At 48.8% G+C, this 20,060-nt stretch overlaps 1 protein-coding gene across 1 annotated transcript; it reads right to left on the reverse strand.

Annotated features, from left to right (window-relative positions):
- Nucleotides 1-338: 338 nt before the first annotated feature.
- LOC119295341 (GDP-L-galactose phosphorylase 2-like) lies at nucleotides 339-4,354 on the reverse strand. Its single transcript, XM_037573754.1, has 6 exons — nucleotides 3,807-4,354; nucleotides 3,156-3,259; nucleotides 1,789-2,094; nucleotides 1,521-1,706; nucleotides 1,179-1,439; nucleotides 339-922 (listed from the first exon to the last, which is right to left on the reverse strand). The coding sequence occupies exons 1-6, from the start codon at nucleotides 3,913-3,915 to the stop codon at nucleotides 593-595; spliced, it is 1,296 nt and encodes a 431-aa protein (XP_037429651.1). The 5' UTR covers nucleotides 3,916-4,354; the 3' UTR covers nucleotides 339-592.
- Nucleotides 4,355-20,060: the final 15,706 nt, after the last annotated feature.

The following is a 20,060-nucleotide window of genomic DNA, read 5'->3' on the forward strand; positions in this document are numbered from 1 at the left end:
GTGATGCTGAAGCTTCTGCCAGAAATTTGACCAATAACATGGTGTTTGGCGTTTCACGATGTGATAACTTTTCTCATGTGATAACATCAAAATAAGCTGAAATTTTTGCACCTCCTCCTGTCTGAACAATGTGTTCTTACAGCTAGTATCATTTATCTGTCTGTAGTTGCATCATGGGTCTTTAAAAATAGATTATCAGTCTTTCATGACTGCTTCAATCCGCTATCAGTTATGTCTGCATCTCATCATAGATCAATTTGCAGTGGCCATGTGCAAATGATAAGCTTGACAAAAGAAAAATACAAATGAAAAAGCAAAGGTAACAGTTTAGAATGAGAAACACGGTCGGGCGATGAACACACCAATGCATTTCAGTTATAAACAAGCCAACACGCATACCTGTGCTTAATAATAAACTGCACAGTATGAACACCAGCAACTAGTAGCCAACAACGGTAGCTAAAGATTAGAGGCAGAAGTAGCAAGCAAGAGAGGACACGGTACAATCACTGGGATCCCTGCTAACACCAAGCAGCCACAGATAATGCGAACCTTGCGACCTGAGTCGATTTGAACGATTTCCTTTGCTCTCTCACTGAAGGACAAGGCAACCTTCCGACATGTGTGAAGAGGCTTGTGGGACGGAGGATGACGACGCATAAGGAGACTCACTGGATTCCTCTTCCTCGTCAGATTCAGTGAGGCCGGTGGCCTCGAAGATACATGCCTTCACCTCCTCAAATCGCTCCTCCGACAGAGACACCTCAGCGAGAAGCCTCCAGGCCGATGCTTCTGAAGCCTCCTCGAAGTCCGTCCTCTGTTTCAGAACAATGTGGCCACTGATCTCCCATACTGCGGGGTTCACCTGCGTGTCTAGCAGATCCTGGCTCACTTCACCGAGAGCCTGCTTCTCGGCATAGCACTGCGCATTTGCAACAGGAAAGATTAGAAAACATCAGGAAGGTACAATGGGGGCAGCAGCCAACATCATTATGCAATTCATGTGGCAGTGATCTAATTTAACAATGAAGACTAAATAAATGGTGTTTCACAAAACTTTAAGCTACAGAAATTATTTCATGTTTGCAGAAAATCTACCTTGAGAATATATTTCTTGATGGATTAGTAATGATATCATATTTGCAGAAAGAAGCTTTTGACTCTACTGCGGAAATTACCTGAGGAAAAACGAAGATCCTTCTACCAGAATCAGAGATGAGGACGTTGAAAGGAACATTGTTCTCCTGGAGCCAAATGCAAGCGTTGGTAACCACATCAGCCAAATCCTTCAGAGTGTTCCCTCTCTCAAACACCAGACCTCTCACGGGGAAATTTGTCAGTTTTGACACCTTCACTCCACTATTCAGCGCACACTTGGCAAGGGGGATCTTCTTGGTAGGCGCCTTCTCAACAGGAAAAGGTACTGACAGGTAGTATGCCTGTACAAAAAACAAAGTTTTAGTGTGATCACCACAATTATCAACTATGTTTACACCACAGAAGCTAACGATTTAAAGTACCTGGAAGTGGAGATGATTGATGGTGGCAAAGGCACCCAAGCTGTTGTAACCAAGCCTAAAGTATGGGCTTGCAGCCTCAGCTGCCATGTGTAGTGCAAGCAGGAAGCTTTCAGGATCAATTTGCTGAGGCAGGCGGTCAAGGACACGCGGAATGAGAAGCACATGACCGTACTCAATAGGGCTCACCTGCAATCCGTTAGAAGTACCAGTCTTAACATCAAGATTTATATTCTGGAATTAAGGTAAATTTTGGCTGAAAGATGTGTACATTGATTGCAACAACGCTGGGAGCATGGTCACCCTCAGTGCTTGGGGCATTTTCAAGGAAATAGCTGCTGTCGCCACCACCGTTCCCAAAGCGAAAAAGAACCTCCTCCTGGCCAACCTTGGTGAAGTTGAACTTGGCAGAATCGAATGGCTGGAGCACACGGTCAACACGGAACTCAGTCGGGCGCTTCTTGAGGTGGCGGCCTTCATTAAGCTGTGCAACAAACCCAAGCTCGCCAGGAATCACCTTGGTCTCGCAGGCTGTTACGTCATATCTGAATAGGCCTCGGGCCACTCTGTCCTCCCACTAATAAGAGAGAGCAAAGTCGAAATATAAGAGTTCAATAAAATAAAATAAAGAATTAACGGCCAACCTAAAATAACAAGATAATCGTTATGAGATGTTTTGATGGTCCATTTTAAGACAAATTTTCTAGAACTGTGTCCATGTCAATGTTATCTTTCGAGGAACAGAGTAAACAAAAGTATTACATTCCAAACTCAGCCCTACAAAGCTTATTTTTGCAATAATCAACTCCTATTGGGAATAAGAAACAATTAGAAACATCCATACTGGATTACAGCTCTATCAAAGGTAAAGCCAACGCAATATCATTGAAAAAGCCAAGCATGTGCCACTAAATTATGATTTTTCTCATCTATTTTCCCGCAACCACAAGTTGACATACAGATTGAGTTTGAGGAATCACCTCACCCTAGGATTAGTATCACTGTCGGCACGTTTTTGGTGGCTGATACCTTATGCTTAAGAGTTACAAGGGATGAGGTCTCATTCTTATTCCTCAAAGGAAACATCCCATAAAGTTCTGAAATCTATATCCATTTGTAATAAAAAGCAAACACTACATGCTTTTATTCTGTCTATGTAGCACATTGAAATGCACCAAATTAAGCTATTTAACCTCCTCTGCCATATTAAGCATTTTAACTACCCAAGGATATCTTAGCATGTTTACAAAATCTTGTAGAAGAATACAGAACAGTATATTTATCGTATTTTGGTCCAAGCGTAATAGCTGTAAGCCAGTAAGCGATAACAAACTCCTGTGATCTTCTCAGGAAACAAAATGCACCAAAACACTATCCAGTACTGGTTTTACCAGCAGAACTGCTAAGTGTACGAATTCTTACAACAGCATGACCTTCCTTTCTAAAGAATTAAGTATGCAAACTTTTCTAGTATTTTCATTTTTTTAAAGAAAACTGCAGGGGGGAGAGCCCTACAGTATAGACAGGAACTTAAATTCATGTCTGTAAGTACTTGAACCTAGGTGGTGTGTTGTGCATCCACTCTCCTAACAAAATGAGCTAGGAGCCAGGTTCACTTGATTGCTAGTATTTTCTTACCTGTGCGAGGAGGAGAGAATTTAGGAAGAACTCGGTAGGGAGCTCATCATCCTGCGCAGGCTTCTTTGGGTCGGCCTTGAAAGCATAGAGGGGAAGCTTGGAAACTACAAGTGTTTATAGAAAAAGAATGGTTAATTAGTAAAGGATGTTTAAATCTGCAAATTTTTGGCAACAGAATAAAAGTTTCAGAACTTTGTTTCAGTTGTCTAATTAAAAACAAACTTTGATTAGATTAATGGGACAACGAGAAATTCATACGACTAAACTAAACATAGCTAGATATAGCAGAAGAAGCCCATACGACTAAACTAAATTCAGTAGTATTCTAGGGTAATAATTAATCGAAGGAAATAGAAAACTTTTGCCCCAGAGGAAACAAAATAAACCTAAAAAATAGACGAATTCGAGGATAAAATGAGCTGAGCTGCACCTCCCAATATGAAACAGTTTGTCTAACTCACGTCTGATGTTTCTTAAGAATGTCACATCTAGGTTCCCACAAATATATAATGCATCACCAAGAAACAAAAAAAAATAGAACAAAAAAAATTAGACCACAAACATAGTGGACATCAGCTATGTCACATCTAGATGTGTCCTAGACAGACCAAAACTAGATGAAAATTGGGCATGAGAGGGCATAATACGCACCAGGCAAGCAGCAATCCCCGAGGCAGTTCCTGCCGCAGCCCCCGCCTCCTTCCTCCTGGTAGTTGGACAGCACCGTCGGAACCCTCTTAATCGTCAGCTTCATCTCCATCTCCTCCGGACTGCTCTTACAATCTCCTCTGCTGTCTCTACCGTCTACCGGACGTTGTTAACGACGACTTAGCGTGGGTTAGCACTTAGCAGCCAGCGCCGCCGCGCAATCAGAGAAGGAGACGACCGCCGCCGGCGAGGAAGAGGAGGTCGGAGGGGCTGCCCCCGGCCGAGGGGAGTGCTCCGCGTCCTCCGTGCGGCTCCACCTGCGCAGCGGGGACGCCGCGCGCGGGGTCCGCGGAAGCAGCCGTGATGCCCGGAGAGACAAACCGGAGGGCGGGAGGGGGAGGAGCCGAGCGTCCCGGAAGGCTACGGAGGGCTCCAAGGGAAGGAAGTGAGACTTTCCGGCCCGGCTTCCCGCGTCCCTTCGGGGACGACGGCGGACGGCGCGGACGGCGAGGTGGTTTTGTGGCTGGGCTGCGTCGGCGTGGCAGCGGAGGCGAGGGAGGGGGCGGCCTTAAATAGAGGGGGCGGGATGGGGGCAGAGCAGCGGGGGAAGGAAGAGGAAGGTTTGTGCGGTGGACGCCGCGGCTGTGTGGCGCTGCTTTCGCCGCCCGCGATCGTGCGGCTGTTTTGCTGCCTGGATCGTCCACCGCTGGCCCTCCCACGGAACACAACTACACAAGCTCCGCTGCTTGCTGACTAGGATATGTATGATGTACATCTATGGGGTCCGTCCCGGATGTATGCGTTGGAAACCGACGCGTAGTAGTACTCACAATTCACCGATTAGATTAGATCGATATACACCTCTCCCTTGTCCCTGGCGGCAGAAACCCTAGCCGCTCCAAGAGAGGCAAATCTTTCAGTGCTGTCCTCCGGCGGCTTCCTTCCACCGGCGACCTCGGTCGTCGGTGGTGAGGGGGTCACCGAATTCACGCGTGTGGATCGTTTTTACTCCGTCGTAGTTTAAGTTTTTAGGTTGTTCATTGTCTTTACTTTGGCGGCGACGATGACGGTGTTGAATAAAGATTCTTCAGATCCTTCCCTGACAGGGCCATCGGTCTATGATTGGGAATGGATTTGAAAATCAGTCTGTTCAAGTAAGGATGGCGTGGCGGCGGCGGCATCCTCGTGGTGGATATTTGTCCTCGGGCTCCGTCGTTGCGACGACGTTTGCTCCAGCGTCGGCACGGAGCATGGGAGGTAATCCAGGAGCGGATGCAGATTGTAGTCTGCATCGACGACATCTGAAAGACGAAACGTGTGCTGGGGTCGTGGTTCGTGGATGGCAGGTATGCTTTCCTCTTGCGATGTCTTAGCCGCGGTTGGGTGCTAGATCTGGAGTTCGGTGGCGTGTCCGGTGTGTTGCCCCGGTCTGATTCATTCAACGGTAAGGGTTTCATTTTTGGTGAGCCACCTTTGAGGTCCGCAAAGCTGCATATCAGCGATGGAGCCGCGTCGAGCTCGGGTGAGGAGGTGATCCGTCATTCTTTTCTTTGATGGTCGTTGTCGTGGTGCCGGAGGCAGGTGACGGGCGTTGGTGTCAAACTCAAAGATGTTCTGTTATCTTTTCAGTTTTGTCAAGTCGGTCCTTACGTGACTTATACTTTAATCTTTATGATATGAATGAGACACGTATTACATGACTTGTATTTTCTCTAAAAATATATATATACATACAGATCTATAATAAAGGACGCCTATAACGCCCACATGTGGCATATTAGAGATCCGTCCACACGTCCTGGGTGGCATAATCAGGAGGCAGCTGATGTCTACTACATAACCTTTTTCTTTTAGACGTTGTTGGGCCTCCAAGTGCAGAGGTTTGTAGGACAGTAGCAAATTTCCCTCAAGTGGACGACCTAAGGTTTATCAATCCGTGGTAGGTGTAGGATGAAGATGGTCTCTCTCAAGCAACCCTGCAACCAAATAACAAAGAGTCTCTTGTGTCCCCAACACACCCAATACAATGGCAAATTGTATAGGTGCACTAGTTCGGTGAAGAGATGGTGATACAAGTGCAATATAGATGGTAGATATAGATTTTTATAATCTGAAAATATAAAAACAGCAAGGTAACTAATGATAAAAGTGAGCGTAAACGGTATTGCAATGGTAGGAAACAAGGCATAGGGTTCATACTTTCACTAGTGCAAGTTCTCTCAACAATAATAACATAATTGAATCATATAACTATCCTTCAACATGCAACAAAGAGTCACTTCAAAGCCACTAATAGCGTAGAACAAACGAAGAGATTATGATAGGGTACGAAACCACCTCAAAGTTATCCTTTCTGTTCTATCTATTCAAGAGTCCGTAGTAAAATAACATGAAGCTATTCTTTCCGTTTAATCTATCATAGAGTTCATACTGGAATAACACCTTAAGGCACAAATCAACCAAAACCCTAATGTCACCTAGATACTTCATTGTCACCTCAAGTATCCGTGGGCATGATTATACGATATGCATCACACAATCTCAGATTCATCTATTCAACCAACACAAAGTACTTTAAAGAGTGCCCCAAAGTTTTATCGGAGAGTCGAGACAAAAACATGTGCCAACCCCTATGCATAGGTTCATGACGGAACCCGCAAATTGATCACCAAAACATACATCAAGTCGATCACGTGATATCCCATTGTCACCAAAGATAAGCACGACAAGACATACATCAAGTGTTCTCAAATCCTTAAAGACTCAATCCGGTAAGATAACTTCAAGAGGAAAAGTCAATTCATCACAAGAGAGTAGAGGGGGAGAAACATCATAAGATCCATGATGTGGCCATGGGTGCAACAGAAAATAATATTTCACATGAAATAATAATCCAACCTACACATGTCCAGAAGGAGTTGCTGACGGCACCAACTAAGAAGACCAAGGCAGAAGAGTTTTTCTTTATTGGAAAAATACGGATGCCAATTCCGTTGTCAGATCATAAGCCGGAGGATATTAAGCCGACTTTCAGAACACCTCTACGTTACTTAGCATAACGTTCTTGCTGTTTACGAATTATGGTCAAGTGTCTAATCGTGTTATTTCCTAGTATTACAAGTTACATAGCATGAAGGGCCAGGAGTACTAGTCCATTTTGGACTTTTGTGATCAGCGGTCGCCGGATACTTAATTAGTTAAATTTTGGTTAGTTTAAATATGAAAGAGATAGAGTCTACTTCTAGCTTGGTTTGTTAGGATCGTTTGGGGTTAGCGTGCGCGTCGCCTATATAATGGGCAAGCTTAGGCCTTTGTACTGGAGTTTTTTTCTTGAGAGTTGAACAAAGGCAACATTATGGTTGCGCCAAAGATATTTGCTTGCTGATCCATGAGGGATCTGAGAGTTGCTTGGCGTGAAATTGATCTGTGATTGATTATATGCTGGTTTTTGAGCACTTTGGTCTTCTGGCGTCCTGCTTGATCCAAAGAGCCGTTCGTCTACTTTTTCTTTTGTTTGCTGCTATTACGAGAATCGTCGTGGTATTTTTCGTGTACCGTGAAAGATTGGGCCAATGAACGACTCGCGTCTAGTCGGGTCACATTAAGTGGTATTCAGAGCAAGGTTGATCACGGTACAATTTTCTTCTCTTTGGCTCTTCAGTTGATCTACTTGAGTTGCTACAATGGTGAATTCACAGAAATCAAATTCAAGTGTGCATGGTGCACATGAAGGGGATGCGGAAGACGAATTTCCCTTGCCCACCTATGATCCGAGTGTTGCGCCGACTATCGTGCTAGGATTGGAGGCAACTCGTGACTATGTGCTGAATCTAGTGGGGAGGCGCATCGACAAGGTTGAGGAAAGTCTAGGAAAAAAGATTGCTGATTTGACTGAGGCCGTTCATCGATTGAGACCACGTTCACCACCTAGTGATGGGTCTGTTGCACTGCGTCGTCATCGGCAATTATCTGAACAGCGGGTAGGCGAACCAATTCGCAATAATGGTGAGCATCAAGACCATTAGTCTGAGGGGCTGGTAGCTATTATGAGCCTGTGCGGCATGCTTATAACCATCATGCAGGTGGCGTACACCATTGGGGAGGACATGAGCGTCCGCGGCATGCCTACGAAGATGATGGTATTGGAAGAATTAAAATTTTCATACCGTCGTTTAGCGGCAAAGACAATCCAGATGAGTATTTGGAGTGGGAGATGCGCGTGGATCAGATTTTTGATGGACAGCGTTACACCGAGGAGAAAAAGATTCATGCTGCATCTATTGAGTTCACGGGCTATGCTTTAATATGGTGGAACCAACTATGTCGCGCGGGAGGACGTCCGGAGTCTTGAAATCAGATGAAGAGTATCATGAAGAGACGTTTTGTTCTAGAGCACTTCACTAGGACCTTGTACACACGCTTGCAGCAGCTTCGGTAAGGTAACTCTAGTGTTGAGGAGTATTATAAAGAGATGGAAATATTGTTGATTCGTACAGGGGTAGAGGAGCAAGAAGAGGCTACAATGGCACGGTTCGTTCATGGTCTGAAATTAGAGATACGAGACCGTGTCGATATGGTTGAATATACGGGATTACAGGGATTATTGCACCATGCCATTCTAGCGGAGCAGCAAGTAAAGCGTCATGGTGGTCATGCTAATTCATCAAACTCGGTGCGGCGTAATTTTCAGCGAGAAGGTGGTGGTAATAGTGGTTTCAAAACAGATTCTAAGCCATCTACAAAGGAAGTATCTCAATCCAAGGTTGAATCGTCTCGTGCTTCTAACTCCCGTACTAGTGATGTTGTGTGCTTTAAGTGTGGTGGGAGGGAGCATAAGAAGTTTGAGTGCCCTAATGAGAGGAGAGTACTCCTCACAGAAGAAGGATACATGTCCGCGAGTGATGGAGAAAAAAATATTGACACATCTACTGAGAAATCTGAAGATGATGAAAAAGTTACTGCGAGTTTTGAAGCTGCAGAAGCATACCCATCATTAATGGTGCAACGAGTGAAGGAAAACCGTATTGAGGATAAGGGGCAGCGATGGAATATTTTTCAGTCTGAGTGCAAGATCAACAACACCAATTGCAAGCTAATAATAGATGGTAGAAGCTACACCAATGCAGTAAGCAAAGGGTTAGTTGATGCTTTGGGGTTGCCGGCATGGAAGCACCCACAGCCCCACCGTGTCGAGTGGTTGTACCATACAAGAAAGCTCAAGGTCACTCATAAGGTACACGACAAATTCTTAGTTGGCGACTATACTGATATAGTGATATGTGATGTCATACCAATGGATGCATGCCACTTGTTACTGGGGAGACCATGGCAGTATGATCATAGTGCTACACATGAAGGTCGGGCAAACACTTATTCATTTTGGGATGCTGGGAAGCGATGTATTCTGTAACCAATGCTTGATACTGCAATCAAGGTGGATGGCAATGTTTCACTACAGAAGAAATTTAGGAAAATTACATTAATATCGAGGACGGTTTCGATTCAAGGGGGAGGGGATGATGTGGCCATGGGTGCAACAGAAAATAATATTTCACATGAAATAATAATCCAACCTACACATGTTCAGAAGGAGTTGCTGACGGCACCAACTAAGAAGACCAAGGCAGAAGAGTTTTTCTTTATTGGAAAAATACGGATGCCAATTCCGTTGTCAGATCATAAGCTGGAGGATATTAAGCGGACTTTCAGAACACCTCCACGTTACTTAGCATAACGTGCTTGCTGTTTACGAATTATGGTCAAGTGTCTAGTTGTGTTATTTCCTAGTATTACAAGTTACGTAGCATGAAGGGGCAGGAGTACTAGTCCGTTTTGAACTTTTGTGATCAGCATCGCCGGATACTTAATTAGTTAAATTCTGGTTAGTTTAAATATGAAAGAGATAGAGTCCGCTTCTAGCTTGGTTTGTTAGGATCGTTTGGGCTCAGCGTGGGCGTCGCCTATATAATGGGCATGCTTAGGCCTTTGTACTGAAGTTTTTTTCTTGAGAGTTGAACAAATGCAGCATTATGGTTGCGCCAAAGATATTTGCTTGCTGAGCCATGAGGGATCTGAGAGTTGCTTAGCGTGAAATTGATCTGTGATTGATTATACGTTGGTTTTTGAGCACTTTGGTCTTCTGGCGTCCTGCTTGATCCAAAGAGCCGTTCGTCTATTTTTTCTTCTGTTTGCTGCTATTACGAGAATCGTCGTGGTTTGTCGCTGTTTTTTGTGTACCGTGAAAGATTGGGCCAACGAGCGACTCGTCGTCTAGTCGGGTCACATTAATCCAACTATAATAGCAAAGCCCGCGATACATCAAGATCGTGCCATAGAGAGAACACAAGAGAGAGAGAGAGATCAAACACATAGCTACCGGTACATACCCTCAGCCCTGAGGGTGAACTACTCCATCCTCGTCATGGAGAGCACCAGGATGATGAAGATGGCCACCGGTGAGGGATCCCCATACGGCAGGGTGCCGGAACGGGCTTCCGAGAGGTTTTTGGTGGCTACAGAGGCTTGCGACGGTGGAACTCCTGATCTATCTTGTTCTCTTCGATGTTTTTAGGGTATATGGGAATATATAGGCGAAAGAAGTCAGTCGGGGGAGCCACGAGGGGCCCACGAGGGTGGAGGGCGCCCCAGGAGGGTGGGCGCCCCCCTATCTCGTGGCCTCCTCGAAGCTTCCCTGGCTTGCACTCCAAGTTCCCTGGATTGCTTCTATTCCAAAAATAACTTTCCCGAAGGTTTCATTCCGTTTGGACTCCTTTTGATATTCCTTTTCTTCGAAACACTGAAATAGGCAAGAAAACAACAATATGGGCTGGGCCTCTGGTTAATAGGTTAGTCCCAAAAATAATATAAAAGTGTATAATAAAGCCCATAAACATTCAAAACAGGTAATAAAATAGCATGAATGCTTCATAAATAATAGATACGTTGGAGACGTATCAGCAGCCCACACGGGTCATGTGTGGGCGAACATTAGAACTACCCACGTGTGTGGGCGCAGCTACTTCCTGCCACACGTCCAACAAAATACTACTCACCTCCATTCCGCGTGTGTGGCACGAAGCAAATATGCCCGCACATCCTGGCGCAACTACATTAGTTACCCGCAGGAGTTACCCTGGGGATGGCAACTTTAGTTATTCGAGATGGCAAATATTGTTGTAAAAGCATGGCAACTATTTCTGTTTTGGTTAACTATAGTTGCCATGTCTAATTTATGATAGTTGTCATGTGTAGCCATGGTTGTCGTGTGTGATTAACTACTTGCCACAAGTGGTCAAACAATAGTTGCCATGTGGGTTTACCTAGTTGTCACATGTAGTCCAACCATAGTTTCCATGTATGGTTAATCATAGTTGCCATGTGTGTTTGTCTGGTTGCCACGTACGTGCAACTGCAGTTGCCATCTACCAACGAATCATAGTTGCCATGTGTGTTTACCTAGTTGCCATATATGCGCAACTGTAGTTGCCATCTATCACCGTACGAGCGTCGTGTGGATGAAGAGCAGTTCACCGACACGTGTGTGGACTGGGTGGTGACTGTGTGGGCGGGAAGTGGTTTGCCCACACGGCACAACTGGCAACCGCGCGTTGCGAGTCGTGTGGGTGAGCGCTCTAACACCCACACAACATGTTATGCCTACGTGGCACTGAAAATCCAACAGATTCCTTGAAGATTCGTGCAAAACATAACACACGAAGATCAAAGTGTGTGGGCGAAGTGCAGATATGCCACGCGTGTGGGCGTTATCATTTGAGATAATAAAAGGATAACGTTTGTTGCCGGCCCGCTGGCCAAACCATTGCGTCGGACGCGCTCTGCGCATTAGATATCTTCAGATCAAAAGACATTTGTTATGCCACGTGTCCTCTCAACCCCCATTTGTTTGCTCCCCCAGTTTTTGTTGCAACCGTTCGCGAGGGGGGGGGGGGTCCAGCTTTCGCGTGAGCAACAGAGAGCAGCAGGGGAAGACCCAAGATGCATACCAAATTTCGATGGGAGCCCGTGCTATAACGACGAACTATGTTATTGCCCAGTCCTCCAAGGCAACAAATAAAATAGAGAGATGGACGAGACCCCCTCTAGGTTTTGTGAAATTAAATGTCGATGCTTCTTTCGATCAAGACATGCTTAGAGGCATAGCGGGAGCTGTACTTAGAGTCGATAAAGGAAGATTTATTATTGAAGGGAATTGGAAGATGGATTGGTGTGCAGATATTTTAACAGCAGAAGCCATGGCACTACGTTTTGGCTTATTACTTGCACAAAAGGCGGGAAATAACCGACTTGTTGTTAACTCCGACAATATGGAAGTAATTGACACGATGAAGAATGAAGGACATACAGCGGGAGCGGCGGCAGCTGTGTTTGATGATTGTTATTTTTTGGCTTGTGATTTTTCGTTAGTTAGATTTGAACACTGTAATAGAAAGGCAAATAAAGTAGCTCATGAAGTTGCTAGAGTAGCCAAATTTTCTGAGACAAGGGACTGGTTTTAGGAACCTATGAACGATATTGTAAATTTTTTTATAGACGATGTAACCGTTATTACTAATAAATAAATAGGATGTTTTATTTCAAAACAAAAGAGCAGCAGGGGCGGCGGCTTTCAGCAACCGGAGGGACGGCGCCTGAGATCAGAAGCGATGACCCCACGCGAATCTCCGTTCTGTAGCGACTAATGGCCTCGGCAGGTGGGAGCGACTACAATAGAATGAGAGCCTGAGATGAAAAAATAGAAAAAACGAATCTGTACCATTGGATGGAAGATCGATGACCCAGATTCAGGTGGACCGATCTGGGTGCACAACTTGCAAAAAGCTCCCTCGCTGAAGGTTAATTTCTTCCCAATGTCCTTGTTCAAACCCAATCCCGTACGTACGCAGTTGCAGCGACCTAAAATTCCCCTCCACAATGGCGGCGACGGCGCCGGGCCAGATCCCTCAACCAATCTAGGCGAGTACGCACCCCGGAGGTGATGTTCCATCTCTCCGATGGCTCGTGCCCGCTGTGCCACCGATGGCCCAGTTTGACCAGATCGGAGCTCGTTGAGTGCTAAGATCCGCGCTGCAGTGTGTTCGTCACGGCCTCCCATCTCTGGCCCCGGCAACGGCTGGTTCGTCACCGCCTCTCCAGCATCAGCTAGCGTCCTACTCGACCTCGTCAGCTGCAAGTCGTTGGTGAGCTCCTCGGCTTCTTCCGGACCAGCCCCTGTGACGTGGTGCGAACCTACAAGGTGTCACCATGGTGGTTAACTTTTCTGGTAAATACTCCACAAATTAATACCCCATCTCAATTTTTTGGTGGTTAATCATTCACCTGCGATGGAGTAGATGTTAACTTGTACTATTAGCTAGTAAGTACATTTGTGCTCCATCTCAATTTCATTAGCTAGTAGATGTATGATGCATATAGTTCTATTGTCTTGTACTTGTTCATGTCAAATCTGCTTGTGCGTGAATGATGCACTTTTGCAACTTCGATTTGATGATGTATTGCTACTGTTCTTGGTGGTTTGGCAGTCTAATTTGGACATTCTGTTTAACTGTTAAGTACTCTGGAGGACCAAGTTAGTAGGTTGAGGATGGGTAGATAATCCTCGATTTGAAATTTAGGACATTGCACTGAAAATACTAATATCTACAGTTGTTCCATTTTTATTGTCACAATACACATTCATTCGGTGAAAAGTTGATAGACAGTGAACCATTTTTAATTGTGAAGATTACAATTGCCAATTCCTACAACAAATGTATTGTATTATAATTTACCAGTTCTAGACACACCCTTCTAAGTTCTGACCATTAGTTCCAGATATGGATGGAGCTATTAGCAGACCCGATCCATGAGCATACATTACACTCCCTCCGTTCCAAAATAAGTGTCTCAACTTTGTACTAGCTGTACTAAGCTCAAGACACTTATTTTAGGACGAAGAGAGTGTATGTGTGCATTGGTGAAAAGAAGAGAAAAAACAAATAGGCGATGTAACATATGGGAGTAGAATCTGACCAGAATAGTAAGGGACAGAAAGTTGTACAACCTGAAATACCTATCTGAATGTGTCGTGGAATTATCACGTCAGATGTCCTTGTGAAAGGACTTAGTCGTGGAGCCATCGCAACGGGTTAGCTTGAAGGGGTTAAACCGGACAAGGGACACGGGAGTTATACTAGTTCGGCCCCTTCGATGAAGGTAAAAGCCTACGTCTAGTTGTGATGTGATTGATTGGGTTTCGATGATCAGGGAGCGGAATACGCTTGCCTGAGTCTCGAGTTGTTGTCTGTTGTCCTTGAACCGCCGCCGGGTCGCCCCTTTATATACACAGGTTGACGCCTGGCCGGTTTCCAGAGCCCCGAGGCCGACTCATACAAAGCGTCCGGCTCGGTCTTTCCTTTCCTAACTTATACTACAAGTTTACATAGTCATGGCGGTTTACCACTATGGGCCCTAATCCGCCCTTGGGCTTCGGGCTTCTATGCTACTTTAGTAAAGCATCATCTTCCGGATCTTCATGGGCTTCAACATAGTCAAGGGTGAACCGGACCCTCCTGGCCGGTTTATACTCAATAGCTATATCCTCCACATTAGGCCCCAGATTGATTTGAATTTGTTCATGTCAATCTTCAATACTTCAAATATCCCTTGCGGGCATCTTCTTGTATTTTCGTAAACCGACATATTGTCTTCTCCTGAAACTTTGTAAACTGCTGTGACGTCATCCTCTGAACGCAGCAACGGTCCATCATGACATCATCTTTGTAAAAAATAATTAAAAAGATTCTCTTCACTTAATGGTTATCCCGAAAATCGAGGCGACAAGCGCACTTATTCTGCCGTTTTTTGTTTAGCTTATGGCATCCTTTTTATTTTCTCTCTCATGTTTTTTGTTTATTTTTGTTCCTAGTTCCGGAGTTTCTGCAACACATCGTATGTTGTACAACTTGTGGGTCAATGAGTTGGTCCTGAACCAGCCAGTGGGCGGGTAGTTGGTGCTGAAGTAGCTAGTGACCAAGGAAGCCAAATTCAAGGAACTTAAACTCAAGCAAAGGACTCTCAATCAAACGAGGCTCAAGCAAATGAAGAGGCTGAACCAAACTTGTCATTATCGCTCAACAATTGGCTCCAGCAATCATTCCCTAACATGCAAGATCTCAGGGTACTATTTCTCATTTCATTTTCTATTTTGTTTATATTTCTGTCAGGGAAACTGATCCACGAACACCTATGGGACCGGCGGACCGAGCCCCTTTCGGTTCGGCGGGGGGCGGAGATCGTACGAAGAGCGGATCGAGGCGAAGCACACGAGCAGTTTACCCAGCTTCGGAGCTCTCCGGAGAGATAACACTCCTACTGCTGCATGTCTGAGTGTATTGAGTTCTTGCTCGGGAGCGCTGAGTGCTACAGTACACACTAGCTGCTAACGAGACCGAGCGTGAGTGTTTTTTTCTGCCTTTCAACCCCCTTCTACGTTGCGCATGGGCCTCCTTTTATATGCTCAAGGGGTCTCCGACAGGTGGCAACGTAGACAAGGGTAAAAATGGAAAAGGAATTGCGGTTGATACAGCTACCTGTACAGTGTATCATACCTAACCCTGACGGCAGGGGAAAAAGGCATTAAACGCCCGTCTACGTCGCCCAAATAGTGCAAAAAAGGACCGTCAGGGATGCCACCGCTTGCCACGATGGCTATCTTGTCAGCGCCGCTTGCCACTGCGCACCGCTGGCTGCATGGCCTCTCGCCACGCGCGCCTGGAAAGGCCCCAGGGCGACACGTTGGTGGATGTGCTGGAGCGTGGGTACAGAGTGGTCGCTTGCCGCGGCAAGCGCCTTGCCGCGGTCGTTGTCTTGTCGCGTCCTGAAGCTTGTCGCTCACCGGGCCTCGCCGGGACGCGTGGCGCGCCGCGGCAAGTTCCTTGAGATGCCTTGGTTGGCCTTCCCGGCAAGCTCCTCTTGTCGGGGCCTTGTCTCCTTGGCTTGAATACTTTGTTCTTGAATGGCTCCAAAGGAACCACGGAGGACCTTGACGGTCACCCGGCAAGCCTTGCCGCGGGGTGCTGCAACTGCCCGTGCACAAGTTAGGGATACTAGGGTACCCCTACTCTAGTACACCGCCAGGAGCCCCCGGGCCTGGGCCACACACGGTGCCGAGCGCTGTTGGGCCAGGCCCAAAACAGGGCACGGGCACATGCGGCCTGGGTTACGCCGTATCTTACTCCGTATCCACCGCGCCTTCCCCGAACGGCACACGTCGAATGCGGCGTCGTGGGAAAGATCGTGGGTGGTTTCTTTATTCGGAAAGACGGAACGCCCGCCCCTCCCTCTTTATAAGCAGGGGAAACAGGGGCAGTTCGCCCATCTCGCCGGTTGCTACTCCAATCTCAGAAATCTCCGCCGCTCCTCCTTCTTCCCAAAGTTGAAAAAAGAGCAGCGCTCCGCCCCCATCGCCACCAGCATCACCAACGCCGTCGATCTCCCCCACCACCTCCGCCATGGCTCCGAAAGCCGACAAGGGGAAGGTCGTGAAGTCGGCCGAGGCGCAGCGGCTCGCGGCGCTGCGAAAGGAGCGGGCAATCTCCCCCCCAGCTCGCCGCGAAGGAGCTGAGGGAGTACTACTACCTCTTCTGGTCGACGGAGACGCGAGCACATCCGCGTACGAAGGTACTCCCAGCTGTCGCTTCGGAACTGGCTCCGAATGGATACCCTTTCTTCGCGCTGTTCTTCTACTGCCGGCTCTGCCCGCCTTTCTCTGAATTTTTCTGCGATATCATGAACACCTATGGGTTCCGCCTCCTTGACTTCACCCCCAATGTTGTTCTGACCATGGCAGTTTTCGCACATCTCTGCGAAAACTTTGTCGGAGTCCATCCAAATGTAGCTCTTTTTTGCCACTTCTTTATGCCCCGAGTTGAGAGAGGGGAGCCTTTATCCAGCGGAATCGCCTGGATCTCGAGAGCTGGCAAGAAGGAAGCTTATCTGGAGGGAGAGCTCCGTAGCAAGTGGGAGGGATGGAGAGCAGAATGGTGCTGGATTGTCGAGGAGAACCCGCAGCCATTTACCGCCCAGCGCCAAGCCCCAATAGCGCGCGGCAATGATTGGAGCAACGTGGCCCCGGAAGACGATAGACTGAAGATTGCCGTCACCCGGATCCTACGCCTTAGGCTTGCCGGGCTCACCGTAGGCGCCGTTGGCGCAGATTTTCTTCGCCGCCACATCGCCCCCCTGCAGGAGAGGAGGAGACCCGCCCGGGAGTTCCAGAACGTGGCGGATATCATGAGGTTGCGCCCGGGCCTCAACTTCAACTTCACTGTCCTGGAACTGGACGTGATGATCCTGGAACTGTTCAAGCGCGATCCTCAGCATCCCGAAGCGTTCATGTTGCCGAGGGGTGTCGTTCCGCTGTGCAACAACTCCTCGCTCGACCGCATCCGTGCAATGATGCCGCTGTGCGATTCGCATGGAATTGTCCCAACTTGGCAAGAGCCTGCAGACGACGTCGTGCGGGATTTCTTTGACGGCTTGGTAGAAGTGTTGGTCCGCTCCGATGAACAGAAGAGCCTTACTCGCGACACCATGGATGCGGAGATGCAGCGCATCGCTACTAGGCTGGAAGAGGCGGCGGCAGCCGCTGCCGCGGGCGAGTTTGGATTCACCGTGGAGGAGGCCGAGGCAGCAGAGGCGGCAAGCCTTGCCGAGCGAGAGGAGCTTGCCGGCGAGGGAGAGCTTGTCGGGCCTGAAGCTGAGTCGAGCGAGCCCGGCGAGGGAGAGCTTGTCGGGCCCGAACCTTCAGACAGCTCGCCGCAAGCGGAGGCCCCAGCTCCGCCAAGAAGGCGTCTCCGCAAGGCCGTGGACGTAGCGGGGCGGCAGATGAGTCAACAGCCGCCGTGCCGCGCGACACGCTCTACCGCGACAAGCACTGTTGCCGCGGGAGCGCCTCACGCCGCCGCGGCAACTGGAGCGGGGTCTTCCCGGTCCACCGCTACTGCTCCTGCCAAGCGGACAAGGGAACCTACTCCTCCGCCTCATCGCATCGGAGGCGAGCCAGACTTCGATCTCTCCGCGCTCAGCTCCGACGAGGAAGAAGAAGAGTAAGATTCTTTGCTGTACTTGTAGTTCTTCAATTCTTGCTGTTTTGTCTTGTATCTGATTTGCTTTACTCCGAACCCATTCCTTTTCAGGACTCTGGCCCAGAGAGCGGCAAAGAGAGCCAAGGTCCCGGTGATTGTCATCGAGGACGAACCCACCGCGATAGCAGGGGGCGTGTCCGAGACCACCTTGCCGGGCCCGGCAACCATTCCTCAAAGTAGCCCCCAGTGCAGCCCCCAGCGTAAGTATATGGTTTACTTCTTGCTGTCAGGCGCGCATGGGTGCTCTTTCTTTGCTGATATCTGACTGTTGGTTTGTGTAGGAGCAGAGCAGCCGCACCAGGAGTGCCCGGAAGCCGCTCCCGAAATGCCATTTGCTTCGACTACATCGCCAAGGGAGGATTCCCCGGCAAGGAAGCGTTCTCCGGCAAGGGAGAATTCTCCGGCAAGGGACAGTTCTCCGGCAAGGGACAGCACTGGCGACCCTCCGGTGGTTGAGACCATGAATGCAGATCCTAGTACAGGTAATCCTCTTGCTTGAAAACTTCCCTTGGGTTCTTCTTCTTCTGATTTTCTTTTTGGATATTTGCTTGACTTTTCTCCTTTTTCCGTTCGTCAGATCCATCTGCCACGGAGCCAATGGAAACCGAGGTCGCCGGCGAGGAGAACGCGCGCAGCAATACCGACGCCGCCGTTGCCACTGAAGGAGAAGCCGGCGCTGATGATCCCGCCGGCGAAGAGGCCGCCATAAGCTGCCGCCGCAGAAGCAGGAGCGTCAGGCGCTACGCCGACCGCCGATCCCTCCACCGCTGCTGCAGCGCCAGGCTCCGAAGAGCCCCAGCCCGGCGCCTATTTGAAGGCCGGCGATGGCATCTTCATCAAGCTCCCCTGGGCGTCAAGCTCCAGGGCGCCGGTCGAAGGAGAGATCTTGGATGGAGAGGTGCTCGCCTCCGCTGGGCTGACGCTGGTCGACGCGCCAAGCAGCAGCAGCGACGAGCCTGAGGAGGAGCGGCTGCTGCGGAAGCTGTTGTCGCTTTACCGGCCCGACAGGCCAAGCTGGAATCCCGAGAAGCGCTTGTCGTGAAGGCGGGAGTGGACATCGAGAAGCGTGCGGAGGAGCTCCGGGGTCTCAGGCAGGAAGCTCTCCGGTCCCTGGCAGAGGAGCGGGAGCAAGTCGCCGAGGAGCGAAAAGCCTTCCTCCTCGAGAAGGCTGAAGTTGAAGAGCAACAGCGGCTTGTTGCCGAAAAGCTATCTGCGCAGGAAGGCGAGTTGGCGCAGCGCAAGGTCAACCTTGACAGCCACGAGGAGGAGCTTGCTGCGCGCGAGCAAACATTTGGCGGGGCTCTCAAGGAAGCAGAGGATGCTGCCGCAGCTGCCGAGGCCGCCAAGAAGGAGTTGGAGACGAAGATGGCGCAGCTGGAGGCCGATCTCAAGGCGAGCGGCGAGGAGCTTGCTGCGCTCAAGCGTGAGCGCGAGAAGGACGTCGCCGCTCATGGCGAGCTGCAGGGTCGTCTCGCTGAGAGGAGCAAGGAGCTTAGCGCCGCCAAGGACTCCAACGCAGATCTTGAGTTGAAGCTGGTTACTTTGACTCAGACGCTGGACGGTGCCAGGGTGCAGGAGGTGGCCTTGAAGGAGAAGATCAAGGCCGACGAGGCGCTGCTGGCGAGTGCTGCTGCCGCCCAGGACACTTTTAGGGAGAATGTGGAGCACTGGACCGAGGGTCTCGTGGATGTTGCCGCAGCCATCGACAGGGAGCTGGCGCAGCTGGAGATGGAGGATCTCAGGTATTCCTCCGATGAGCACCTCCAACCCAGCGCCAAGCTCAACTTGTTCTTCAAAGGCGTGGCGACGGCCCTCCAACGACTCCGGGAGAAGATCCCAAAGCAGCTGGCCGACGAGTCGCGCAAGATCTGCGCGGGAGCTCTTCAAAAGGTGCTGGTGAAGGTGGCCTTCCGCAACCCAGGCCTCAACCTCACCAACGTCCTCAGGTCCCTGCCGCCGGATGCTGATCTGGAAGCGCTCAAGACCCTTGTCGCACCCATTGTGGACAAGGTGAGCGGGATCAAGAGGGTTGAGGGCGATCGCGTAGATTAGGCCGCCCATTTTCTTTTTTTCTTTGTCGCTGCTGGTCATGTCATGAGAACAATCTGTTAGA

The sequence above is a fragment of the Triticum dicoccoides genome, chromosome 4B (genome assembly GCF_002162155.2).
Source record: "Triticum dicoccoides isolate Atlit2015 ecotype Zavitan chromosome 4B, WEW_v2.0, whole genome shotgun sequence".
Lineage (NCBI taxonomy): Eukaryota > Viridiplantae > Streptophyta > Magnoliopsida > Poales > Poaceae > Triticum > Triticum dicoccoides.

Excerpts from the sequence above, each read along its gene's own strand:
- LOC119295341 (XM_037573754.1), bottom strand. The coding sequence starts at position 3,915 with ATGGAGATGAAGCTGACGATTAAGAGGGTTCCGACGGTGCTGTCCAAC. Across the intron at positions 2,095-3,155 it reads ATTCTCTCCTCCTCGCACAG|TGGGAGGACAGAGTGGCCCG; the intron begins GTAAGAAAATAC and ends CTCTCTTATTAG. Across the intron at positions 1,707-1,788 it reads CCAGCGTTGTTGCAATCAAT|GTGAGCCCTATTGAGTACGG; the intron begins GTACACATCTTT and ends AACGGATTGCAG.